Source organism: Cygnus atratus, chromosome 1, assembly GCF_013377495.2.
Source record: "Cygnus atratus isolate AKBS03 ecotype Queensland, Australia chromosome 1, CAtr_DNAZoo_HiC_assembly, whole genome shotgun sequence".
NCBI lineage: Eukaryota > Metazoa > Chordata > Aves > Anseriformes > Anatidae > Cygnus > Cygnus atratus.
The window spans coordinates 75,896,170-75,914,231 of record NC_066362.1 but is presented as its reverse complement, the minus strand read 5'-3'; the positions used below and the strand labels follow the sequence as shown (position 1 = coordinate 75,914,231).

The 18,062-nt window shown below is 40.6% G+C and overlaps 1 protein-coding gene across 1 annotated transcript in view; it reads right to left on the bottom strand.

The window, feature by feature from the left end:
- The window catches only part of ITPR2 (inositol 1,4,5-trisphosphate receptor type 2), a 268,862-nt gene that overhangs the window by 17,805 nt on the left and 232,995 nt on the right, over positions 1-18,062 (bottom strand). The window contains 4 exon segments of the mRNA XM_035540839.2: positions 9,422-9,582; positions 10,827-10,992; positions 12,780-12,907; positions 16,993-17,085. Of these exon segments, the coding sequence (XP_035396732.1) occupies positions 9,422-9,582; positions 10,827-10,992; positions 12,780-12,907; positions 16,993-17,085 (548 nt within the window).

The window sequence follows — 18,062 nt, the reverse complement described above, 5'->3', positions numbered from 1 at the left end:
TTCCCTTAGGGTTAACAAGAACATGTGAGGCTGAGCACAGATGTAGCAGGGACAATGGCACAGCACAGTGGCATGGTCATCCCCTCACTGAGTCAGCTGGAGGGATGAAGGCTATCTCCAGGCCCTCACCGCACACACCACATCTGCCTGTGCTGTAGCACCTGTGGTTGATGTTGATTTTTCTCTCACTCCAGCTAATGACATCATTTCTAAGGAAGCAGGATCAGATCCGTGGTTTCCCATTCAAGCAGCAACAGAAGAATTAATTTTGCCTGTCTGGAAAGAATGTATATAAACTTAAAGCCACTAAAACCTCAAGCTTTTAAATGAGGTCCCAAAAGAAGCTCACCTGTCCTTTTATTTCCCTATACCTCACACATCACCTAGTCAACGAGGCCAGCCAAATTATTTATGGTGGCCAAAGAGCCCAGTTCTGAAAGATGCAGAGCCCCTGAAGCAGAAAAGATGTTCAGCTCTCTTGTAGAATAGGAGCTTTGTACAGAGATGCAAAGTCCTCATGTGATGCTAACTTTTCATGCTTTGACAAACACACAAATGAGCAGGAAATCAGCTAATTAGGCAGGTTACTATAACTGCTTATTTTATGAAGTAGAGAGGGAGGTGTTGAGCTCTTTTGTAAGATAATAACGTAGATGCAAAATTGTATGGAGAAGCAAAATAGTAATTGGCTACCTGAAGAAATGAATGTTATTTTTGAACAATAGGAAAAGCAACAATAGAAAAATAATTCAATACTTAGCAGAAGGAAAAGCAACAAACCATAATACGTTCTGTAAATATAAAACTGGGTAACACTCAGGTATATGAGGGGAGAGGGGCAGAAGCAGTGGCTGAGCCTGTGCTAAGCACAATTCCAGTTCTGTTCAGTGACTGCCTATAACCACTCAATGGCTCTGGGATCCTCTGTAAGTTTTAGGCAGGCCTTTAAGCAGAAAAATGACTTTTTTCCAGGACTTGGTGCACCTGAAGTGAAGCCCTGAACATCGCAGAGGGCCTGCTTCCATGTAGAAGGGCATAGAGACACTATTGCTCGCTTGCTCTCCTATACTGAGAATAACAAAAAATAGGAGCAGTAAATCATCTATTTAGGCATATTTCTTTAATTGCTTATTTTACGAAAACCCGACTGCAGACAAAACCGACATTGTATTTCCTAGGAGATTAGCCTGTCAGTGAGACCTCAGATCTTATTTAGCACCCAGCTTTTGTGCTATTGGTATAACTGCCACAGTAAGTAATTACTCATAATGTGACATGCATTGTATCAGTCTTTTAAAAGTAATTAAGGAAAATTTGCATAGCTTAATGCTATGTACATACATCTCATCCTTGCAAGTTTTGCTTTGATAACATCTGCTCTTTTTTGGAGGAAGGTCAGTTTTTAACAGTCAAATAAATCAGACATAACAATAGAAGCATTATTAACTTCCCCAAAGTTATAAACTCTATGCCCCATTCCGGCAGAACATTCAGGTGCATAAGTCCAGTCCTGTGAGCATGTCAAAGTCTGTAACTTGCCAGATCAGAAACTTGGTGTTGAACTAGAATTTATGATAATGAAGAAACCTTAAAAATACAAGTTTATTTATAGTGAGCCAGTTTAAGAACCACAGCTCACAGTCCCTGGCAGATTTAGCTGTAGCAGTTGACAGGGTCACCCCTGTCAGCTGTGCGCCCTTTCTCCCGGCTGATTCTTTTCCTACCAATAAAGAGGCAAAGAATCAGTGGTGTGTCCTCTCCTCAAGCAGTGCAGTTCAGACTGGTGTGACTTAAATGGCCATCAATTTTCACATTAATACTCCAGGCTGTGAACTGCAGAAGCTCACGAGTGAACAAATGCATTGTTTGTCCTGCCCTCTCTGCTATTGTTGTGGTAAATTGCAACAGAAGGGTATGGTGGACATCTGGGGGAGGAAACTTCTCAAATTATCTAGCTTGAACCACCAGTGTGTGTGAAAAACACCCAGAGCGTCAAACAGAGTGTCCCTTCTGCAGTACGAATGTTACCTTGGATTAACATTTCTCTGTTTTAAGTCATTCTTAGATACTACCCGTCCTGTGTTTAGCAATCCTTGGTTGTAATTAGGCTATCACAGAATTGTTGAGGTAGGTTGGGTATAGACTAGAGAGAAAAATTAGCAGGGAAAACTTTTGCCTCCCAAAATTCAAAAAGACAACGGATAACAGAATAGAAAAATCCTGGATATCAGAACTTTTTTTTCTTCTCCAAAGAAGTTATATTTTAAGACCTGAGGTCAACAGCCCTTTTAGTACATATTATTTTATTACATTCTTTGAAAAAAACTGACAGCAGTGAAGAACAGCTTGTTCTACAAACCCTGCTCCTGCTTGCCTGCCTGCTGTTCCCCTTTCCTTGCAGTGCTTTTTCACTGCCTTTACCTCATCTACTTGTATTTCCTTCAGACCTGCCTCCTCCAGAGCTGGGGTTCCCCGTGGATTGCTCGGGGATGGCCATGGAATAGGCTGGACGTCCAGCTCGCTGCCTGGCAGTGCCAAAGGGTGGGCAGTCAGGCTCTTAACACACTCCTGTCAGGCTCTGCAGGCTCTGCTTGGCTCCTGCTTCTGCAGTTTCAACAGGTAGCCGCTTCTGCTGAGGCTGCCTAAAATGCAAAAAATCCTTTTGCAGGCCACATGCTGGCATGCCAGGGACTATCCACAAGGAAGCCTGGCTCTAGGAAGGATTTGCCCACTGTCCCTGCCGAGGCGCCTCTGACACCTGACAGCTCCACTGGGGTCAGAGCTGCCCAAGAGCCTCACAGACTCTGGCCGGGACCTTGCAGCATCACTGCCAAGGTCTGAACCCAGGGGCGTCAAGGCAGAAAAGAGGAGGAAGCCAACATTAAATGGCTTGCATTGCCCAGTGCACAGTATGGGCAGAATGACAGCTATTGTGAGACTCCTTGATGGCTCACTTGGCATTATTCCCAGTGCTGCTTCTGAATGTAATACCTACTTCTGTGTATCAAACAGAAAAAGAGGGCAAAAGCAAGAGACTGGAGGTAGGAAGAAAAGACACAACAGCACCAGCTCAAGAGAGCACTAAATTCAGCTCAATTTTCAAACTTCAGTACTTAAAACCAAACCAAACCAGAACCAACCCTCCCCCCCAAAAAAAAAAAACACAACACAACAACAAAAATAGATTTTTTCCAAATGGGGAAAGCATTTTTCCTCCTGACAGGGACATGTTCAAGACATTATGCCAAATGTTTATTTAATAATATCAATAAAATTAAGCTGACACCTTCAAAATGAAGTTTCTAAATGTTACAAATGAAGGAGTTAAAATATTTTGTCACATTACCAATGACTAGGCACAAAAGTGCCTTTGAAAGAACTGAGTAAGTAAGAAAAATTGCTATTCAGAATTTCAGGCTGATGTTGCTCAAGCTGTCTTTTCTGCCTAATTCTCATAATGGTGATGGGAATTTTTCTTTGGATTTCAGTGGAAGTACTGGGATCCTGAATAGCCCGAAGAGATGCTTAAGATTAGGGATTTGCTATTCAGGGAAGATATATTTACAGACAAAAGAAGGTGTAAAGGAATGCTTTTAAGATACTATCACAGCATAAAAGGCTCAAGGTCCCAATAACCTCAATGGCAGAAGGACAGAACCATTAATTTCCTACTGGAGACTGCCTTGCTTTAGGGACATGGCTTAACGCATCACAGTATCTATCCTTTACTCTTATGAACATAGGCTGGTTTTAGAGCAGTTTTCAGCTGATTGAGGAGTTATGTAATTGCACCAATTACATCCAATTACATAATTAGAGTAAATAAGTAATAATATAATTAGGTGCTGTAATTTTGTAGTTATGACAGGTAGCACTAATGCTGATAAAATCCATTATGAAACTTGCTAAGAACTGCGGACAGGGCACGCGAGAACAAAACTTTTAGGGCTTTGTTTTCTAAAGTCTGTCATTCTTCCAATGGGCAAAATAATTAATGTAATTACTATGCCTACAGCCTTTTATTTTTGCAAATGAATGGAGGTACAAGCCATAGGCTAATTGTATCTCTCTCTGACTTGCTGCAAAAAATTCAGTAACTAATCATCTACATTTTTTGCCTCCATTTATCTATTTGCAGCTATCAAAGCTTAGGTGAAATCTGCATGTATAAATTGCATCGCTGAAAAGAGAAGCCTAAAATTTGGATGTTAACCTTCACTGTTCCAGTTATCACATTAAACTGTCTCCTCTGACAAATGGACACAAGGAACATTCAAAGATTGCTGTATCGATGCAATACAAGTTATGTGCATCTCTGTGGGTTTACTAGGGATGGAATTTCTGGTCAAATGGGTCAGATAAGAAGTTTTTTCTGCAGGAATGAAAATTCAATAGGGGAATCATTCGTGCAGTTTCTCAGTGCAAATATAATGCATGTATACAGCTTCTCAAAATTTCTGTATTTTTGGATATGAAGTAATACGTGTCTGACTTCATAAAAGAAGCCTGGAAAATAAACAAATAATAAAACCTACTGCCCTGATTTAATATTCATTAATATTTCACCCAAGAACTGATGCAAGATAGTGTGCCAGAAGAATGGGCATCACTAAAAGATCCGAAGTGTTTTATTCCCATCAACATCTCCAAACAGGCACTGTCTAAAAAGCTAGAGGTGAATAAACTATGCATTGTTTTACAATATATTTTATACATAGTACCTTTTTTCTTAAAAATAAATATAAAATATTTTATATGAGCTGGATAGCTACTGATTACTTCAGTCACTTTTCAGAACAGTGTGCTAAGCACTGAAGCAAATTCAGAGCTGATGGGAAACTCAAAATCACAGCGAACATTAGGAGCTTGCACCAGTGTCTATGCTTCAGAGAAAGAAAGCAAAAGAAGTCCTCTGCCCCAAGGACTTCTGAGGCAAGAGACATGCAAGCTCATAGAAATGCCTTGAAACAAGCCACCCCTGGAACAGAAATTAAAGTGAACTTGTGAACCTGCAAAAATGTTTCCTTTGAGTGAGGGCTGTATTTTTTTTTCCATTTGTGCTATCATCACCAAACCTTCAATCCAGATGCTTCACTGTTTGCTGAACAAATGATCGGTAAACAAGTATCACAGTCAGTCATATTTTGGGGTCCTGATGGGTCTGGACAATGAAGAAACAAGACTACCAGAAAATGCAGACATTTCCCCTGGTGTTTAGTTATACTGATAACCACTCCAATGTTGCCTTCTGGAATACAGAAGTAGAGAAGTACAATTAATAATTGGTTCCTAATCATAGTTGTAGGCATAGTGAGGATAACATTTGGAACTAAACTCCACTTTCTACTAAGAAGCTACTGAAGCATACTCCAAAAATTGACCTACATATATATACGGATGGGTCTGAACCTTGAGGATTAGATTTGAGTAGAAATTCTCTCCAAGTACTCTGGCTGTGAAAACACAGAATTTGATCCCTTAAAGCTACAGAAACAGCCATAAAGGCCTACCTAATTATAATAAAAACTCGTAAAGCAGAGCTTTTCCAGGTGTACTATTCATGGAATTTCATATTCAGTATCACCCTGAATGTAATTCTCAGTCCTCCTTGTCCCCTTCAAAAATGCCCTGAGACTGAGCTGTTCTTCCACCCTCCCACACACTTTTCACTTTTTTTATTTTTTTAAATAAACGAGAGCAAAGGTTTGCCACACTTCATCCAAACAACAGGTGACCTTTCAAGGATCTCTCTCTACCTTTAACCATCTCCAATTTATTAATCACCCACAGGTCCTGCCAGCACATTCTACTGTAAATTCAGACATTCTCCAGGTTTATCCTCCACTGCATATAGTGCCAGCCATACTGACTTCTGTAACCTTCTGGCTTAATCAGTGGCACCCAAATTAAAAAATAAAAACTTCTCCCTCTCATTTTTGACTTGATGGTCAATCCATCTTCCGCCACAATGTCAGAATCATAGAATCATAGATCATCTGGTCCAACCTTTAACCTAGCACTGTCAAGTCCACCACTAAACCACGCCACTAAGCGCTACACCTACGTGTTTTTTGAAGACCTCCAGGGACGGTGACTCAACCACTTCTCTGGGCAACCTGTTCTAATACTTCACAATCCTTTCAGTGAAGAAATTTTTCCTAATACCCAGCCTAAACCTCCCCTCATGCAACTTAAGGGCATTTCCTCTTGTCTTATCACTTAGCACAGGGGAGAAGAGACCAATCCCCAGCTTGCTATAGCCTCCTTTAAGGTAATTGTAGAGCAATTGTACAGTAATGCTATCCATTACTGAGTGAAAAATGCTTTTGAACAATACTTCCATCCTCTTCTTTGTCTATAGTGCACATTTCATTATTAACTATTGTAAGCCACTGCATGTCTTGCATCTTTTCTGATATGCTGGGCATTATCTTCAAGTCGATTCAGCAAAGGAAACTTCATACTCTTTTCTTGCCTTTGACTTTGAATGCTGCATTCCCTTCTGCCTTGAGCCTCTTCGCTATGCATTTTGGACTCCCATCTGAACTACAGTGTCACATCCCCATAAACTCCCCATCAGCCTCATTCGGTGATGAGTCAGTTCCACTGGTAAGTCCCAATTCCCTTGTGAAAATTAATCTGAAGTTTGCCTCTCTTGTGCTAGATCCTAAGCAGAACTTAAATCTCTTATCAGGGACTTTGTTACCTCTTCCAGAAACACAAGAGTGGTTACTCAGCCTCCAGTCAGCTGAAAAGTCTTAAGCAATTTGTTTCCCTCTTTGTCTTAAGGCCAAAAATTGCTACAATGAATGTAGTACATCTTGCATATTTCCAATATAATTTCATTATTATCATGCTGGGTTTGAAACACAAAACACATAAGCTACATCAGCACCAACAGATGATGACACCTGTAAAACTACCTCTGGGTGTTTAACTTTTGAATCGTCTTTTTCTCATAAGCAAAGTTATCTCTCTCAAATTCTTCTAGCTGAATCTCATACTTCCAGGAAACTCCATTCTTCCAGTCAGATTATTTTAGTTAATTTCTTAATAGTCCTTGTACCATGTGGTATCAAGTAATCTCTGGATCCAAGAGAAAGAGTCCTTTTTCTATTCACTTAAATGTTTCCAATTGATTCTGCTTCACAGAACCAGTATTTCTGCAGCACACCTACCCTAGGTTTTGTACTGGGGAATTTAAACTACACAAAGATACAATTACTAATTCCATATCAGCCACCTGTAGTTTGTTCAAACATTTATTTTTCTTTTTTTTCCCCACTCCTCCATTCCATTTGCCATTCCTTCTAAACATTACAATACATTTCTAGGTCTGTATGTACCTCTCCCTCATCCAGAACAGCCATTAATTTTATATATACTCATGGAAAAAAAAAACAAACAGAAAACAAAACAAAAAAGCCCTCTTTCAGAGGGTTTAATAATTCCAAAACCTTGATTACTATTAACCACTCAAACCACCAGTATTCTGCCGTAGAGCATCTTTGAGAAATCAGTACAGTGCTTGAGGTCACACGTTTTGGCACTTTTCTGTTAATGTTTCAGGTATTCAAACAGGAGTTCTGACTATTAACGCAAACGTAAAATACATTAGTGAATTGCATCAGAAAATTCAAACCACTGCTGCCACAGGATGAATACACTTACTATGAATATTAATGCATCCCTCAGAATTAAACATTAATACTTAACATACATACTCTCAAAGTTAAAAACCATATAAACATTGCAGGGAAAGAGAGGAAGAAGAGAGTAGGAAGGAACAGACAAAGGAAACAAGTCCTAGAGCCCAGAGATGTTGATTCCATGAATTAAAAAGCATTTCTGAGATAAGCTAGAAATATTTTCAGGTATTAGAGGACAACTTGACACTATGAATAATTTCCTGTAATGGAACAGAGAATACAAGCTTTTGTCTTAGCTTTTCTATCTCACCCATCATACAGAAGATCCATTACTGCCTAACAGCATAAATGCACTAAGCTGGTCAATGGGATTGGCAGTTCTAAATTTTCATGGACATAGACAGCTCCTCTGTACTAGAGCACTAAATTCCCATGACCTGCTACACTGCCTTCCCACATAGTGGTAATAGCACTTATAAAAGCTCTGTTTCACCACAGCATTCAGTTTAGACCTTCTGTCTAAACACAAGCCATTCTTCAAGGTGAGCTCTGCACAGGTCTGTGCAATGTGAGTCATCTTCTCCAACTTCAGCCAGCTCCCTGTTAGGAATCTTGTCTAAACTAATCATTTTGGCTCTCAATGGAGTGAGAAAGGCACTGCCACGGTATGTCACCCCAGCCACCCTAGACACCTATCTTAAGGCAGGATAAATGATACAGCTTTCTGTGCTGACATCTATTTAAACCAGGTGCCTGACTTTCAGACAGCCGAAGTTAAAGGAGAAGACTCTTCCCCTTGGCTAGGCTGAGGACTATAAGGGCACCCAGAATTTCACAAGTGAGATTGAGTAGTATGCATAATGAAAAGCTCAATGAAAGATAACAGAGTAGATATTCTCCATAAGAAACGTGGCTCCAGAAATACATGAACAGCAAAGCCTGATGTGCATTTGGTTACGTTCTCCTCTGGGATTCAGACATATGTTAGCTCTGCAGCCACAAATCCCAGCATAGGCCCTTAGCAGTGCAGTAACTGACAGGAAGTCCACAAGAAAATGGTATACCAGACTATCACAAAAGGTAGTAAGAAATGTCCCTTGAATGCCACTCTTTGTGGGGCTGTTCCAGAATTCCTCAAAAATGAAGCCCCAAACCAGGTACCATTGACAACCCATCCCTCTCTTTCACTGGAAGGAACTCTCTTTGGCAGTAAGCTGGAAATGAAATATGATTGAACATCTCTCCTCCCCCGTGTCATCAAATTTCTGTCTCTGAATCCAATTTGAATCCAAAAAACTCTTCATGACAAAGAGTTTCTGCAGCTCTTCAAATCCCCGAAGCAGTTCTTGGTCTTTTCAATAGCTTGTTCAGAGCAGTCATAGGAGAAAACGCTAGCCCCTCAACACTGACCCTGTGCTTCACCGTTCAGCAGGAGACATTATTTTTCTGGACAGCAGCCCAGAGACACTGGACAAAGCAGTAGCAGATGTTATGCATGCTCCTCTGCCTCTGGTTTGGCTAATGAGGGAGTGGAACCCACAGAGCATGACAGCACGAAAGCCAAACTAGCAACTGTGGCCTGTGCCTTCATCTTTTTCATTATGTTTAAGACTGGGCTTTGTTGCAGACTGTCTAAGACACGTGAAGAGATCTTTAAAAATACAAATCGATGCCTCCCATTGTTCAGACAGAGGGAAAAGGACAGATATGCTCTGCTCTAACTGCACGGAACATCTCTCAGTTGCATAAAGTACATGCCCAAATTGACTTACCACAATCATTTGTGCCACATAACTCTCTGGACCAGTGTATTCAGTTGGATCTTTAACTTTGACAAGAACTATAAAGTACAAATAATGCCACATGTTGTGTTCTGACTTTATATGCTCCTCAAACGAAACTGTCTTGTTATCAAATTTGTCTCTCTCCAGTCCTGCAAAAGACATGAATATAAAAAAAATCAACATAAAAATACCCAAATCTGTTAAATATGTTTGAGAAAGGAATCTAACTTAATTTAAAGGTTCATAAATTTGAAGGATCTTAATTTAAAAGCTATAACCACATACAGTAACTGCCAGGCAAGAAAATACCAGGCTAGAAGGCATTCCTGACAGAATTCTTTCAGCACAGAGTTTATTCTCTTTTGTGATATTTCCGCTTAATAACAATAACAGTAAAATAAATATGTTACAGTTTTACAGTGCCTTCTATGCTGAAGGCTATAAAATACTTTACAAGTGTTGGCTCTGATTCTTTCTAAATGTATACTGGTTAGCACACAGCATGCAATCTCAGTCCTGATCTTGCGAAGATTTATGCACGCGCTTAGCACCAAGCATGTGAATAGTCCCACTTAAGCTGCGGTGGGATTGTTTGTGCACTTAAACCTAGCAGTGAGGGTGAGTCTTTGCAGAGATGTAGTTGTAAGAATTTCATTTTATTTTTTGTTGTATCCAGTCGAATCTCTGAAGAATAGTGCCATAGTGAGGAAGGAGGGATTCACAAACGGTTTTCTCCATATTACGGCTCTCCTCCTTGGATCTCTTGTAGAACCTTCCACTGATACTAAAGCCTCTGTGCGCTGTGGCTGTTCATCCCTGTCAGTACAACCATGGAAACAACACCCAGCCTACAAAAAAAGAAGGTATTTCTGAAGTCCCCCAGGGGAGTGAAGGTCTGCCCCTCTTTGTGACTGCACCTCAAAATAAGTGCGATTCATCTGTGGGCTTTGTGAGGATGATTTTCATTTAATTCTTTTGTTCCCTGTTTCATGTCACCTTCTGAAACAGGCGGATTTTGCCGTTGTTACCCTTCTGGAATGCACTGTGCTGTGAAATAGCAAGCTGTACTTTCATCTGCATCACGCTTTGTGAAATAAAGTCAGCAGCTGCACCAACTCCATTAGTGGTGATGATGCGAGTGTGAGACACAGCTCTTCTCCCTCAGATCCTGGGTAGAGACTGCGAAGCCACCTCTTAGCAAAGCTTATCTTTTGACTCCTAAACCAAATCTGTTTCCTACTGAGAAGAAATAAATTTAGAACCAACCTTGGACATTTTTACAGACTTTCTTTCCAGAAGATAACCACCCCTTAGGTTCACACTTTATTTATTGAGAAATAGTTCATTTTTTGCCTTTACCCATCAAATGTCTCCATAGCTCAGAAACACCTACCACAGATGAAACAGGTCGTCTTTAGTATTTCCTCCTTTTTCTGCTTTTCACTCCTGAGATCAGCAAATGTATCAATGATGACTCCAAAGATTAGGTTCAGAACAATAATTATGACAATGAAATAAAACAGAAGATCATAAACAACTCGCGCAGCAAACAAGGGCTCCTGAAACAATAATAAGGTTGCAATAAGATACAAAAATAGCACCTCTCTAAAATATTAAATAACATTTTAACGTTAGCTCAGCAAAGCTATGCATCTTTCTTTCCATATGCCAAATTCTGTTAGCCTTACTTACAAAAATAGATAGGGACTACCTATACAAGTAGGCAAAGAAGATTTGGCTTCATATGCCAAATATGCTATCTCTTCAGTACTCCTGTGGTCCTTTGTGCTGTTTCCTATAGCAGGAAGAGGAGACCAGCTTGTGTACCAGATGCAGTGTAGATGCATTACTGTAGTCTCCTCTACTGAACATAATTATCTTCCCAGTACAGAAACAGGGATATACAGTTTCTAGTACCCACTGACAGCTATGATAACTCTTCTTAGTACTGCACTGTAGCACACAGGGATATGCTGATGGTATGTTCTTGTGAAATATTCCAAACTGATGCCAAGTTTGCACACTGAACAACTGGAAACCAGGGGAGAGTGCCTGCATGATGACAAGACCAGTCTTCTACACTCTGTCCAAGCAGAGAGCATTGATGGTTCTAGCACTATGCTAAACCAGTGCTATGGCTATAAGCTGGCTCAGGGTGGGAAGACCACTTTTTTGTCCTCCTAGAACAGCATGCACATGCACACACACGCCACTTTGAAATGCTTATATTCCCCACTTTACCATAGTTTTGTATGTTCACATCTTAGCTATTTTCCGTCTTGCAAAGGATGGATTGGACTCTCATTAACACCTCTAATAAAACAGCATTCTGTGGCAAACAGGAGACAACATTCAGTGTAAGAAGGAGGAACCTAAAATCCAGGTCCTTCTCTTCACCGTGACACTAACTTGAAAGCCATTGATTTTCTCAGCTTCCCACACAGTCATTTGGATATGTGCTACCTTCTGTGACATGCTTTAACGTAGTTAGCATCAGATTACTACTAAGTGGCAAGGGTCATTTTCAAAATTTGTAAGTGTTTATAGACTTCATGGGGATGGTCTGCAGTCCCTCTAGAACCTCCTGGTCTATGAGTTAGGACCTAGATTCCTACTGCTCACACAAGGAGCTCTTCCATCCAGATCTGAGTTATTTGTCTCTGGACTCTTGCAAGCTCTGATGAAATATCACTTGTGAGTTTAATCCTGTTATGGTGTGGCCCACCATAGTGCAGCTAGATTACCTTTATTTATGCTGTTCTTCTTGAACTTAAATCAAAATGCATAAAACCCAAATATTATGAATAGTTTTTAAATGAACTGCATTTTGAAGAAGACTTCAGGAAGAGGACTTCTACCATGATGTACGAAATTTTGTTTTGACTTTGATGCTAGTTCAGTATAAATAAACAACAGGACCTACTCCAGGGCAGATGCCAAGCTGAAATTCAGCTAAAGAAACACTTTAGGTACTAGAATGGAGAGTCTTGACATATATCCATCAGTCAATCCTTCTCAAAAGTTTGCACTTGTAATTCTTAGTGCAATAGCAAACTGATCCAATCCAGCAATACTTCTTAGCAGTGCTTAGAAGGTTACGACATGCTCCGGTTTTCAAGAAAGGATAAACTACTGCCTAGAGTTTCTTTCTTCAAGTAATATCATCACACCAAGCATAGCTCTTCCCATTAAGTATTCCATCTGGGATGTAAAAATTACATGGATAAATCAACTGTGTAACATTAGAGCAGACTAGATAAAAATACTGTCTATAACCTCCAAAAATTGACTTTGGCATTCATGAGATGCACAGGGAGTAACGCACTTCCTCAGCCAAAACACTTACGTCTTTGGAAGGCTTTCTGAGCACGTCTCCCACACCACCACCATTTCGCAGGCCTTGGTTTAATACCGTCACAATACACATGAGCAGGGTGTCACAGGTCCTTTCAATTCCATCCTCCTCTTCCTCACCTATAAACAGGAAAAGATCACCTTTATGAATCACAGCATCAAATAATCACTCATCAAACAAAGCCATGATTCTCTATGAGAGAAAGCAACTGCAATACACATCTGCCTTTTATATTCTCCACCTAGAATTTCAATGATCATGCCTATCCTTTTGCACGTCACTGCTGGTGACATACTTAGATGCAGCAGGCATATTTAGCCTGAAGAGAGAGAGCAAAAATCCCAAGCAGTTCTCCCACCAGTAACTCTGTTAATGACCCAGAGCTGCCATCTCTAGTCATGGGAGTATCCCTTCCCTCACAAGTACTCCCACTGCTTTCAGTATGACTGCTTTTTCAGTGGGCCTCCTAAGTGCACAGCTGACATGCAGAAGAGAAGCAGCATAAACACAGAATTAGAAGCACATTCACAAAGGGTTGTCTTCCTGTGAAATCATTCCTCTACCTACTAATGTACAAGCCAAGTCATGTTAGCATTTCAAATCATTCAGGAGGGGCTGGCTTTTATATCAGTAAATCTGTCCATTATCTTTCCACCAGAGCACGTGCTTAAGTGCAGGTCTGATGTACATTAAATGAAAGACTCTCACTGACCTCAGCCTGAAAACTTGGATTCTATTCTTATCGCTGCTGCAGAGCTGCTGTGTGGTTTTGGCCGAGCCACAGAGGGTACTATTGTGCAGGAGGTATTTGAACGTGCAGAGGAGCTGGGCTGGAACACAAGTCCCCGGAGGGACTCCCTCCGCCTCGGCCAGAATTCCTCCCACCACGCACTCCCATGCTGTGGCTGCATCAACAGCCTCCTTTTGAAGAGCCCTGCTTGAGTTTTTCCCGGTGTTCTGCAGGCTTGTGCTGAAGGGTCAGGACTGTAACTGCTGGTTTTCCTGTCTCCCTCTGCCTTTCTCTTTAGGGATACGTTTACTTAAGTGGTGAAAGCAGCAATTCTCACTTGGTTCGCTTCATGCACTTATTCTAACACAGTTTAATAAATAAAAACAGCCTGCTGCGATAGTTAACTGAAACAGGATATTTAACAGCCCCCAAACCATCACATCTGGGGCACTGAGATCCAATGAACTGACCGAAAGCATTCACATTACAGACAAGCAATTTGGACTTAGGACATGGGTTCCCAAACTGTGGTGTATGTATCGCAATACGTACTTGCAGAACAAAGGTGGTATCTGCTGCTTTTGCCACCACTGCTTTTGCTACACAAGCAAATTAAACGGAAACAAACTCCTGATATAAGAAACTCTTAGCAAAAGGAAAAGGAAAAGCAAAAGCAGACATCGGGATAGACTTCCCTGTTGAATTATACAGTCATTACTGACACTGCTACCACTAAGAACTCCAGATAAAAACAAACAAAAAAACCCTGCTCAAATATTGAAACTGAAAGGACTGAAACAATGAAACCTTTTTTTTTTTCCTCTGTCACATCTGGAAATTTTTTTACTCACACTGTGATCTCAGTCATACCAATTCATCACCTCTGCCTTTGCATCCTGTTCCTATTTCCTCTTTCCAAACTTTAATCCCTTAATGCTTTTGGAGCTAATATTTGTGCTTGAGATGACTGCTCACAACAGATATCAAAAAAATCTTTATAAAAGCCAGAGCTGCTATTTCATTTACGTAGCTAGAGAACAAATTTTCACTTTTCGCAAGACCTGGGTCAGGTGTTGGAAACAGCAGATGGTCAGGTTCTGGTGTCATGATGTCAATCACAGGGCAGTACAGTGGGATGATAGGAAGACTCATTTCAAAAATCCTCATCTGGTGGCCCACAGCTACCTGGCTTCTGAGCCTGAGCTTCGACACAAGCAGGGGCAACACATGAGTGCTCACATGGACCTAGCTGAACTTGCCTAGAGTGGTACCATGCCTGTGACTGGAATGAGCAAAGAAAATGTCCTGTTCTGCAAAGAAGTGTTTGTGCATCTTTCTAGCACTGGTCTCTATGGGCTAAAGAGCATGAAGAGGAGGGATAAGGCCGAGGCCACACACTTGGGATGTGAAATTCCTTTAAGTGGATTAAGCACTTCATCAGGCAAATACTTAAGTGATATTGAAATGCCCTTGGAGGAAAGAGTGGAAGACTCCAAGGGAGATGACACCAAGTATTTTGGGGCTGACAGCTCAGTGCAGCAGAGAAGAAGCAGGCTGTAGACAGGACGTGCTCTCTGAGTAAAGTACTGAGTAGAGTTAATCAGACTGGCTGGTTAACTCCCTCACCAAAATGAGCAATGACTGAATGCAGGCTCATCCAGTAAAACTCAAGGTAGAGGCACAATCTCATCAGAACAAGTGATGAGCAGTGATCTGATATAAAATGCCGGATTTTTATGTCTCTGATGTGGCCCTGAGATGTCATTGAGAACATTTTATGTATCCTACAGGCAGCTGTGGATTTCTTTATGCTGCTACACCATGAATCCTACCAACTCCCAGGCTGACCAGCCTTTGCAAATCTCCTGTACTCATAGTTTCGCCAGAAGGGAGATCTGTCCCAGGAGAAGACAGAAGGTAGAATAGTACTTTTTGACAGGTGATTCATTGGCTAAAATGAATCTTTAATTCTCACTAAATGTAGTTTCTCTAATGTTACTGGACGAATAAAAGTACTCCAAGATTAAGTGCCAGTGTACTCAGATGTTCTGTATAGCCCCCTTTCATTATTGTTTAATTTTAAAGAAACAGTGGCCAAGAAGTAAGAAATGTGAGATTTCTATCATTTAAAGAGCTTAGCAAAAGCCATACTGCATCTCTTTTGATTGACTGATTACTTTTTGAATGTAGCAGCTTTGCCAATAGCTCTTGTGGAGAGACTGTTTTCTCTATCTAGTCAGACAGCTTCCCATTTTGTTTATGAGGCCTGTTTACACACCAGCTGGGGAGGAAAAGCATACTTTTATAGCCCTCTCCCCCATACCCTTGATCGTAAAAGCTCAAAAATCTGTAGTGGGAGAATAAAGCATGTGAAATGGTGTTATACTGGAACACAGGATAGGAAGGGACCGCTTTTGTCCTCAGCTTCAGCCTAGTAACCACACGCAAGCGTAGCAGTAAGTAGTCTAAGCCTGTGGACCATCCACTGCACACACCCACACTGCACAAACTTAACAACTGTAGTGAAGACCATACACCATAACTACAATGTGTCACAGGATAAGAGCAGGAGAGATGGAGTAGCACTGCTATCAGAGGTCCTGAGTGATCCTGTTGCCTCAAACAGCAAATAGAGCAAAGCACTCTGTCAGCTTGATCTATGACAAATTCCTTCCTGAACCAATGTCTGGTAACTGGCTTAACACCAGTGGAACACACCAGACAAGCCTTTTATTTTAATGAAGTGTATTTAAAGTTGACAGGGTCCTTCTGGTATGCAGATCAGTTTCGTAACGCAGGTATCAGAGTAAAACCAGATGGACTGATCTGCTGAAGTAGAGCAATTGAGCTTTTCACTTGCCACAAGCATGAAGAAACACAACTTGCCTATCAGAGACATGGCTTGCAACAGTCTGCATTTCCTTGTATTTGCCACAAGCTAGGAATGCATGGATGGACTCCTGCCCATTCTTAGCTGAGACACAGTAACTCATTAAGAGACAGTTACTTGGTCCTGGATCTGGGCTCTTACTCTTCTGGCTACATTACAACCTCAGCCTAGATGCATGTAAAAAGTATACACAAGAGCTTTCTGATATATGCTACACTGTTAAAATCAACTTATGTGGCCCTAAATGGATCTAATACTGGCTCACTGTGTGCAGGTGAAGATGCTGCAGGTAAGCAGCAAGCTTTTCCTCTCAGAAAAGTCAGCTCAAAAAAAGGGACCTGTATGTTCAAGCATAATGATTCAGCATGATATTTCAACAAAATTAATGTTGATGCAATGGGAAATCAGGTGTGGGAAGCACTTGCATTATAGGCAAGTTCCCAACTGAGCTCCAAGCCTTCCAGGAGTTGAGTACTTCTGACTTCCAACAACAATCATCACTTTTCTCACGCAGTCTCTGTAATAACAACACACAAATCCCTCAATTCTAATTGATCACCAATTTGGGGAGGTTTTGTACTAACCTGGGTTAATGACTGGGATGCTTGTGGAACAATTCTCTTTTGCACAGGCACCCATCATTGATGGGAGGGTTGTAGTGGGGACTTCACCAATACCTAAGAAAACAGCAGAATAATGATGAAAAGACAGACACTGAATTGACAAAAAGTTTTAAGTCATTATTTTTCTAGAAGCAAGTCACTGATTTGAAAAGCTGAGAAGAAAAAAAGCAGAACAAATTATACCACCAATTCCTCCTTCCTCAAACAGTCTGCCTAACAGCTCAAAGCAAGCACAAGGAACAAAACCACAGTTTTATATTTACTGTATATCACAACTATTTCCATTTAATCTCCTGAAATTAATGAATCTACATCAAATGCTGCTACTTCTGGTTAGAACAAGATATATTCAAAGCAAGAAACAACTGTCAGATATGAAAATAATGTCAGTTTTAAAACCATTAGATAAATTATTCACAAAAGCTGACAAGAAGGACACAAGCTGATGTTCAGTTATCCTGAACGTAGAATATTTAAGAGTTTTCAAGGTTTATAACACAGTTTGGTACTCATTTGTAAATATGTATGGGTTTGAGTAAAACACTAATTTAACATTCCCAAAGTGGGTAAATGTGTACATCAGCTTGATTTTATCAAACCAATCTTGTCTTGTGCATCTTCAACAACTTTCTGCATTTCAAATCACAGATACAAAAAAGTTTAAGGAGAAAAAATGAAGGCAAAATCATACAACGAAAGTAACAGTCTAAGACAATCTCTGTAACATAGAAAACACATCCACTCTGACTCTCTGTGCTATTTTATAAAGAAAAAAATTAAGCACTTGTCTTGGGATGCATAATGTTCCATCCATATACCATCAGCATATTTTCTTGATGAGTGTTTGATCAGAAATGGCAATGTATAAAGCCAGCAAGAATACACACGCAAACACACCACAAAAATCTGTTAAGAATCCAACAGAAGAAACACAAACACACAGGAACTACTGCACTGGATCAGATCAGTGCTCCACTAAATCTAGCTTCCTTTCTCCTAAGATGGCCACAATTATTTTTCGAAATGAAACT